A 10,210-nucleotide genomic window follows, 5' to 3' on the forward strand; every position below is an offset into this window, starting at 1 on the left:
ACAACAACACACAACTATACAATAAACACACACAAACAAACACATATATATATATATATATATATATTTATATATATGTTCATATATTATAATGTATATATATGTGTGTATATATGTATATATATATATTTATATATAGTATATATCTTGATATATATTATAATATATATAATATATATATATAAATATATTATATATATAATATATATATATATATATATATATATATATATATAATATTGTCTTTTTGTATGTATTGTTTATATATATGTATATATATATATATATATATATATATATATATATTTTGATATATATGTATATATATATATACATATATATATATATAGAGAGAGAGAGAGAGAGAGAGAGAGAGAGAGAGAGAGAGAGAGAGAGAGAGATTATATAAATATATATATATATAAATGTTTTCTTTTTCTTTTTTTCTTCTTTTTTTTTTCTTCCCTCCTCCTCCTCCTTCCTTCCTTCCATTCCCCATTCCGTGCATCATTATTCTAATTGAACAATAGATAAATCCTTTATTTATCTATTTATTAAAAACCAAGTAGTGGGTGGTAAGCTTTCAAAATAGAGTTGCATTGCATTCAGGGATCATTTGGTTAATTCTTTGCCATTAAAAAAAAAAGTAAACCTCTACACCATGTCAAGAAGAATCCAAATCCACTTTTCTCCCTTTTTTAGCTTTCTTTCTCCTCGACATTCTTGTTGTTGAGAAGAAAGAAAGAAAGAAAAAGAAAATGCAGTGCATAGGCAACCATGGTATGTCAATGAGGCTATGTAAAAAATTTCATTATTTAATGATAATGCATTTGTTCACTATCTTTCAAGATTTTTGCTACATAAATAAATTAGTTATACATGGTGTGTGATTGCTTTGTTTTTGCAGTTTTTCCCAAGTTTGGGAATAGACACAGGAGTATTACCACAATACAATACCATACTTTTTTCCACATAAATTTTTATCAAAATACAGGCAGATGTCTCCTAAAAAGATGATTCTTTAATTTTGTTTTGAAAGTACTCATGTTGGATGTGTTTTTAATATTTTGCTTGCACTGTCATCACTTTCATCACTGGTTCACTGTTGTCACTTGTTCTTGTTAAGTTTGTTTGGGTCATGTAAACCCTTTACCCTGGATGAAGGGGCAGCCTTGGTCTTATCAGTTGTGTAAGTGCCCTTTATGATAGGGAGGGGGGGGGGCAGCTTTGGCCTGTGTTTCTCAGGGCCTAGGGCAGAGGTCCTATTACCTGTGCCCAGGCTCACTACCCAGGGCACAGGGTCCCCATTCACTGTGGGTATACGAGCTTGTGCTAGATGCCGCAGGAATTAAATGTTTTTCTTGCATAATTTCTCCACAGGTACAGATCAATTGATGCTTGGAAACGCTGCACCTCAATTGCTGTGAAGGAGACAAGGAAGAAGGAGATAAGGCAAGAGCTACTGAACACTTCCAAACTAAAGACATTCTTTGAAGACAACCCCAGGGATCTAGAAGTTCTGCGCCATGATGTGCCCAAGCACGGCCTGAAGCCAATGGTATGGCTGTTTGTCCTCCTTGATGTACAGATTGTTATTGGTTCTCACGTAAAACTTGATGACATAGAACTCTTGGACTGTGATTTTCTTTATTGAGAAGATAGGGGTGTGTCATAGGTATTACTATATATTTTTTCCTTTTCATATATAGACCCATTTGAAGAACGTACCGGAATACAATATCCCTGACCCTCTGCGAACTGTATCCAAAGGTGGCAAAAGGCTAAAGTTCAACAAAAACATTCCCAAAGCAAAATTGAAAAAGATGTCAAATACACACAGAAAATTCCAGGTGAGTAAGACATTCTTTTTAAAAGATAAAATAAAGTCATGCTTGTTATATTCTTTGGTCAGTCATCTTTGAAAATAGCTTTTCATGTTGATATTTACTTCTAATTTTACATTATTTGATATCGCTCTTTATATGGAAATTTATTCATGTGAACTCTGCCTTTATGGAGGTATGGAAACCTAGTGAATGTAACCAAGATAAATCTTTTCTTTTCAGGAAAAGAAAGGCAACCCTCTAAAAAGTATGGAGTTTACTGGATTTAAGAAAAGGAAGTGATTATGATGATATATATATTTTGTTATTTGTGAGAGGGTGTCTATTATAGATTGTATTAGGTGTAATAAAGCATTTGTTATCTGTGGTGTTTTGTTTAATTCATTACCACAAAGAATAAGGAATGAAAAACTAATTAATATAAATGTAGTGTACATTATAGTATTTGCTTTTGTAGTAGTATCATTTGTAGTACCTTCACAACTACTGCATGCTCTAAAATTTAAAAATGTACTGATTATGGCCTATAAGTGACATGAGTCATTTAATCCTTTATTTTCTAATGAAGTCAAATAACATTTGGTGTGAATTTAAACTCTGTTATTCTTTTAAACCATATTTAATCATAATTGGGCAAGTCAAACTGCTCTGCTCAGTCATGCACGTGCGCCAATTATGGTAGCTCCCATAATGTGTTTTATAGGGGCTGTCCTACCTAGAAGTCTGAGTCTGGGGTGGCAACTCTCAGATTCAAATTTGGCCTCACTTTATGCGAGGTCAGACAGGAAGCATGTTGATGAGGTTTTTCTTTTAGTCCCTACTCCAGTGCTGCCCATCATGCCTCCTTTCCCCCTCTCTCCCAAGATTTTTCTACATCTCCCCCATACCTATTCCTCCTCTATCTTACATTTCCACTTCTACCCCTTTCCTTTCCCAAGCAAATTCTTTTGGAATTCTAAATCCAGACACCCCAATCTCGACCACTGTCCTCCTCGCTCAACCTGCAGCAGGCAATCTAAATGATCCTCCTCATCTCCTTCCACACCTTTTCCTCTACCTATCTCTTACTCTATCCCTCAGATGCCTATCTCTTCTTCTCTCCCCTTAAGGAAACCTTTGTTTTTCAGACCTCCCCAACCAAATCCACTTCAGACACTCTCAAAGACATTGAAAAATATCTAATCATGACCCAAGATGACATGCTTACACCTCATCCATCCATTCATTCCCTCTACACTCAATGTAACTCCCAATATTCATCCTCTTATTCATGTTCCCCCTACACCCCATCCTCCAGCTCCCTCCCAATGCATCTGTTCCCTCCTGATTCATCTGCATAATCCCCCCTTCCCCATTATCCCTTCTGCTTCCTCCTGAATACACGTGATTCTATCACAACAACCCCCTTCCCTGGATTCCTTCCCTCCTGACATTTCTCCTGAAACTTTTGTGATTACCTTTTTCTCCTTTTGCTAATCCCTGACTTCGAATACAGAGACATCCTTGCAGAATCCCACACTTCTTCCTTTGACAACTTTGATATAATCACACTTGTCAATCCCTACTTTAGCCCATTTATTCACCCTCTCTACCATCATCCATCTTTTCCCCTTTCAGTGCTACCCTGGATTCCTATATGACTTTTGCATTTAGCACAATTAATCATCAACTAACCCCCTCTTTACCCTTTTTGCTACTACACTTTTCTATAGTACTATATGACCCTTGATGTCTAGCACATTTATTTTGCTTTGTAACCATTAACCAACCATCATGCAAATGTTTTGAAACCTACAGGAAGGATACACAATAGATGGTAGACTAGAAAGTGTTTGAAAGGTTGCCTTCATATGATAGCCCTTATAGCAATTCTCACATTTTAATTACTTTTGTATAATACTGAATATCATGAGACTCATTTCATCCATTTTCATCAGATTGTCATCTCAGATTATGTCACAATCAAAATGACTTTGTTCTCAGAGGTGTCATATTCCATGGATGGGATTCAGAGGTCATGGAAACTTGTAGTCACACAGTTGATACAAATAGACATAAAGTTGGGTCAGGAAGGGTAATGGTCAAGTTTATAAATCATGGGAGTGTAAAGTAGCAACAGTATGTGGTGCTGGGTATGGTTTTCATGTACTGATACATCAAAACATGCAAATAAAACCGTAATCACATGTAAGACATTGTTATGTATAAAGGCAATTTTGCATAGAAATGAGAAACTGCCATGAGCAATGCTAAATATTTTCCCAAGTCATTGTTATTTTTAAAGCATTGGTTTAAGAAGAAATATTCAGAGAGAATACTTCCCAAGTGAATGATAAATATACCCTGAAGCTTGTAATTTGGAAGTAATTCAGGATTTCAGGTGACATGAAAATCAATCTCTCTCCCTCTCTCTTTCTCTTTCTCGTCATTCTCGAGTCTTCTCCTGTTATTCCTGCTTCTTTTCATATTCTTTCTCCTTTCTCTCTTCTCCTCTCTCTCTCTCTCTTCTTCTCTCTTTCTTCTCTTCTCTTCTCTCTCTTTCTCTTTCTCTCTTTCTCTTTCTCTTTCTCTTTCTCTTTCTCTTTCTTTCTCTCTCTCTCTCTCTCTCTCTCTCTCTCTCTCTCTCTCTCTCCTCTCTCCCTCTCCCTCTCCCTCTCTCTCTCTCTTTTTCCCTCCCTCTCCCTCTCCCTCTCCCCCCCCTCTCTCTCTTTCTCCAAAGCGAAGAGAGGTTGAGGGGGGGGGAAATTAAGAACACCCTAACGTTTTGGGATGTCAAACATTTCATATTAAAAAAATTGTGTAATCAAAGTTTCTTAATTAATGAACCGAGACTGTTTAATAGTGTGCCTAAAAGTATTTGAAACAACTCAGAGTTCTATTTAAAAAAAAGACAGCTGGGTAAATTCAGTACCGGACGAACCGCTAACAATCGGTAGTGAAAGTTCTATCCCTCATCATGTTAATTATATCACTAAAAAATGATGGGTGGTCCATCAAGATGGTCCTAGAATGCGTCACTTATAGGGATTTTGCTTCAAATTACACCAAGTAACCAAGAATATATGTGTATATGTGTGTGTGTGTGTATCATCATCATCACTGGGGAGCTAACACCGGCGGGGGCACATAGCTGCATCCTTCCTTTGTTTCCACCTACGAGGGTCCCTCATGGCGAGCTGCAAGGCAGGGACCCGGCCCATCTCTAGCTCTTCACGACAAGCTTGATCGATCTGCCCAAACCACGACTTCATAGGTCGTCCCACAGGCCTCCTCCACCCAACCTGGTGGGCAGGATCGTCCTGTAGGAAACGAGCTAGATGGCCGTATAGTCTGAGTTGGCGATTGCAGATTGTGCAAGTAACAGGCACAATGATTTGTTACATAAGGCATCAAGGCGAAATTCCATAGCACAAGATAGCATCCAGGTTTCACTACCATATAGTAAAACTGGCAATATCAGGGCCTTGAAGACACATGGCTTGTCCTTCTGAACAGGTATTGGGATCTCTAAATACTCTTGTCGAGAGCTCTCAATGTTCTCTCCGCAAGCACGTACCGACTGACCAGGATCTCCTAGCAGGCCCCCAAAGTCCTGGATTGTGGTCTTAGTCCAGGAGATCTCTAGCCCCAGGGGCTTCGCTTCATTGTCTAATGGCATCAAGAGCCACCACTAGGATTTCCAGAGATTCAGATAGAATAGGAACATCATCGGCTAAGTCAATGTCTGTAACCTTGATATTGTCCAGAGTTTTTCCACAGTGACTTTGAACAGTAGCTCTACCCATTATCCAATACATGCAAGTGTTAAAAAGTTTTGGTGCAAGAACACAGCCTTGCCTCACTCCTGAACTAACAGAGAAGAAGCTCGACAGGCCCTCACCACAATTTACAGTACTTTCAATACCAGTATACAGGCTTGCTGTTAATCCAATAATCCTTGTTGAAATTCCTCGTGGTCTCAGGATCTCCCAGAGTGATTCGTGATGCACGGTATCAAATGCCTTCTTGAGGTTGATGTAAGCTGCATGCAGTCCACGTCCGAACTCACGACGGCGCTCTACAATGACTCGAAACGCCAAGATATAGTCTATTGTGTACTTACCAGGAGTGAATCCAGATTGCTCCGGCCTCTGGCGCCTCAGCAGGTGGTCTCTGATACATCTCTGAAGTATGTGAGCGAGAACCTTGCCCGGTATACTGAGCAGTGTAATGCCTCGGCGATTGCTGCAGTCCCACTGATCCCTGTTCCCCTTCCGGAGAGGGATGACCACACCCCTCAGCAGGTCTGGGAGAATGGTACCAGTCTGCCAGATGGCAAACAGGATAGCATGCAAGCCCTTTGCCATAGGTTCTCCACCAGCCTTTAATAGTTCAGCTGGGATGCCGCAAACACCCACTGCTTTACCACTCTTTAGCTTGGAGATTGCCCCCCTGACTTCAGTCAGGGAGAGTGGGTCTGATAGGCTGATAGTTGGGTCTGGCAAAGGAATCTCGACACTACCTGCCTCCAAGTTAATTGCTGGTGGATCAACCTGGTACAACTGCTCAAAATACTCAGCCCAACGCACCCGCACTCCAACAGGATCTGAGATTATCTCACTGGCCACTTGCTGAGCGGACTGCAGTCATCTGTGAGGAGGGCTTGGAGGTCAGCTTTCTTAAGGCTTGGTAGGCAGAACGAAGGTTATTTACTAGGAAATTATTTTGACCTCTGCAAGATTCCTGATAAACTGTTCCTTGCCCCTTCTCAGCAGTGACCTAATCCTGTGCACCAGGGAATGATGTAAGTCGCAATCCCCTGACACTCTAGATAAGGTTCTGTCTTGCTCTTGGGTTGTATTGAGTATTTCATGCTTGAAGGTATCCCACAGAAGAACAGGGTCCATCAGGCCTGCAAAACGACCAGAGATAGTTTCAGCAAACCCAGGGGCATATTTCCCCTCCTTCAGTCTGTCCACATGAAACACCCTAAGGTGGTCATTTGAGCGACGGGGGGTTTTGAAGTGGACCCGGAGAGTAGCCACAACCAATCTATGATCAGTTCCACAGAACTCAACGCTCTGATACATCATGCAGTTCTGGAGGATCTTCCAGCAAGTGCTAATGAGGATGTGGTCGATATCCTTGGCCACGTTACCCATATCGCTGTACCAAGTTCAATAATGCGGGTCAGAATACTGATACCAGAAGTCAGAAATCCTCAGCTTCTGAAACCTAGCAAAGTCCCGGAAAAGGAGGCTATTCTCACTGCCAGCATCAGCTCCTGAGCCATGAGGACCGACAGACATCTCATAGCCAGCTCGGTCGCAGCTAGATACCGCATTGAAGTCACCCAGAACAGTACAAATATCTCGCTGAGGACAGCTGTCTGTCACAGATGCAAGTTTGGTGTAGAGCATATCTTTCACGTCAAGTTTGTATACACCAATAGGAGCATACACAGTAATAAGAGACATGAAAACAAATGTAAATCTCAGTCTTAATGCCATTATACGCTCATCGACTGGAGTGACCTCTATTACTGAGGGTTAAAGTCTGCTGTGTGTGTGTGTGTGTGTGTGTGTGTGTGTGTGTGTGTGTGTGTGTGTGTGTGTGTGTGTTGTTTTCGTGTGCGTGTTATATGTATGTATGTATATGTGTATATATATATATATATATATATATATATATATATATATATATATATTATATACACACAGATATGTTTATATATATATATGTATGTATATACATACATACATACATTCACACACACACACACACGCGCGCGCGCGAGCGCGCTTTTTCATGTAAAACAGCAGATTTACTGATAATCTTGCGCTTGGTAGTGTGCCTTGCATCTTCTATGCAAGGACTGTGGATTTGGATTAACTTTAATCCGGAATTAACTTTTATAACGCGTACAGAGGACGCCTTTAGGCCAATTCCCACCATCAACCTCTCCGTCTCTCTTGGCACTTATTAGTATCCTCTCCAGTGATTTGGTTGTAGTCCATGTAGTCCTGGAAGACGCACTAGTTAAAGACTTTTCTTTTCAAACATAATGGTAAGGAGCCTCTTAGTATGCTACTGTGTCTACCGAGGGGGCTCCAGTCTAGACTGGAGCGAATTGCGAATTAAACTCTGCTGTTGAACATAAGTTTAGTCTTTTTCTTGTTCATTCTAAGTCCGACTTTTATACTTTCTCTGGTCAGACCGATTATTAGTTGCTGCATTTCATTTGCAGATTCACTGATGAGAACAATATAATCTGCAAAATATTAGATTGTTTAGGTATTCGTCTCCTATTTTGATACCCTTACCGTTTCATTCTTGCTTCTAAAATATTTCCTCTAGGCAAGCTGTAAACAATTTTGGTGAGATGGTGTCGCCCTGTATAACACCTTTTTCAATTGGTATTTTATCGGTTTCCGTGTGGAGCTTGATGGTTGTTGTCCCATCGTATATATCTTCCAATATTTTACAATATACCTCCTCTACTCCCTGTCTTTGAATAGCTTCTAGTACTGCTGGCATTTGTACAGAGTGAAATGCCTTTTCGTAATCGATGAATGCCATACACAGGGGTTTCCTATATTCATTTATTTTTTCTCTTATATGGGTGAGCGTGTGGATGTGGTCTGTTGAGAACCCACGGCGGAAGCCTGCCTGTTCTCTAGAATGATTAGAATCCATCAGGCTGTCAAGAGATGCGCGTTGTGATGACTTTTGTGAACAGTTTGTAAGTAACAGAAAGGAGGCTTATGTGTCGGTAGTTTTTTAAATCCTTTATCTCCCCTTTTTATGTATCAAAATAAAGTTTTTCCGTTGAGAAGGCATTTGTTTTAAAAAATTGGCTAGTTTCACTGTTGCAATTTCTTTTGCATCTTGTATAAGGTCTATACTAATTCCGTTTCCGGGTTTTTCCTCTCTTCGTGCCTTTAAACGCTCTTTTTATTTCTTCTGTTGTGATGCTTCTAGTTACCGCGTTTGCTTCTATCCATGTTTGTTCATTTCAGATGTATAGATCCCTGGAAAAGTCTTCCACTACTCTTATGATTTCATTCTTGTTATATGTCACTTCTCCGACTGGTTTCTTTACTGCATGCATTTGATTTCTCCCTATTCCGATTCTCCTTTTAGCTGTTTTCATGCTGGTACCTGAGATTAATGTTTTATTTACTATTTGAGTGTTTAATTTCCGTGCATCTTCCCTCTTCTCTTTCTTTATAGTCTCTGTTAGTTCAGCTAATTCTCTTTTGACGATACTTTCATGACCCTACGTTTTCCCATGAGGTGTTTACTTTCTACCGAGAGCTTGATGGAGCTCTGCTGGACGTTCTTACCGCCTACTTCAAATGCAGCTTCCTTTATTATGTCATTGAATTATTTGTTGATTTGGTCAATGTTGAGATCTTCGTCGCTGAGAAGTGAATATTTGTTTTGGATGTCACGCCTAAATTCTGTCGCTCTGGTCGTCAAGTAAGCTAAATTTGACTACAGTTTTCGTGTGAGTTTGTTCCATTCCCTTCTGTGCTGTAAATTAATTTCGCTTTTTGCCATTCTGTGGTCGCTGCCAACATTTACTTTATAAATAACTTTCACATCTTTTACTATATCGCGCCTATAAAGTCAATTTTGTTTTTTGATGTCAGATGGCGACATTCATGTCCACTTCCGCTCTAGTCTTTTTTCGAAGAATGTATTCATGATATTGGGAGCCACCGCAAAGTCGACTAGCATTTGCCTCCTCTCATCCTTGTGCCTTTTCCGTGGCTCCCCACTTCGGCTTCTCCTTCTGTCTTTTTACCTATTTTGGCATTAAAATCTCCCACAATTACCGTGAAATGGGTTTTTACTCTCGCTGGTTAAATGGACATCTTCACAGAATCTCTCTATTTCTTCATCACTGTGGCTGCAGGTTGGAGCATACACTTGAACAATCTTGAAGTCTCACCTATTGTTTAGTTTTATTGTTACTGATATATATATATATATATATATATATATACATATATATGTATATATATGTATATATATACATATATATGTATATATATATATATATATATATATATATATATATATATATATATATATATATAACTATATTGTAGAAAAGGTATGAATGAGAGTGAATATCTTCACAATATAAGAGATGTATTTGACCGGTTTCGATTATATGTTTTCGGACGAAGACGCAATCGAAACCGGTCAAATACATCTCTTGTATTGTGAAGATATTCATTCTCATTCATACCTTTTCTACATTTGTCAATATGAATACGGTTCATATCTATATCTATATCTATATCTATATATATATATATATATATATATATATATTATATATATGTTATATATAATATATATATAATATTATATAT

The 10,210-nt window shown here is 38.8% G+C and overlaps 1 protein-coding gene across 1 annotated transcript in view; it reads left to right on the top strand.

The window, feature by feature from the left end:
• The window catches only part of LOC119575310 (probable ATP-dependent RNA helicase DDX56), a 16,770-nt gene extending 14,559 nt beyond the window's left edge, over positions 1-2,211 (top strand). Inside the window, exons 9-11 of the mRNA XM_037922856.1 lie at positions 1,381-1,558; positions 1,710-1,850; positions 2,067-2,211. Of these exons, the coding sequence (XP_037778784.1) occupies positions 1,381-1,558; positions 1,710-1,850; positions 2,067-2,126 (379 nt within the window). The 3' untranslated portion in view covers positions 2,127-2,211. The remainder of the gene's footprint in view (positions 1-1,380; positions 1,559-1,709; positions 1,851-2,066) is intronic.
• The last annotated feature ends 7,999 nt before the right edge of the window (positions 2,212-10,210 follow it).

This window comes from Penaeus monodon, chromosome 7 (genome assembly GCF_015228065.2).
Source record: "Penaeus monodon isolate SGIC_2016 chromosome 7, NSTDA_Pmon_1, whole genome shotgun sequence".
Taxonomy (NCBI): domain Eukaryota; kingdom Metazoa; phylum Arthropoda; class Malacostraca; order Decapoda; family Penaeidae; genus Penaeus; species Penaeus monodon.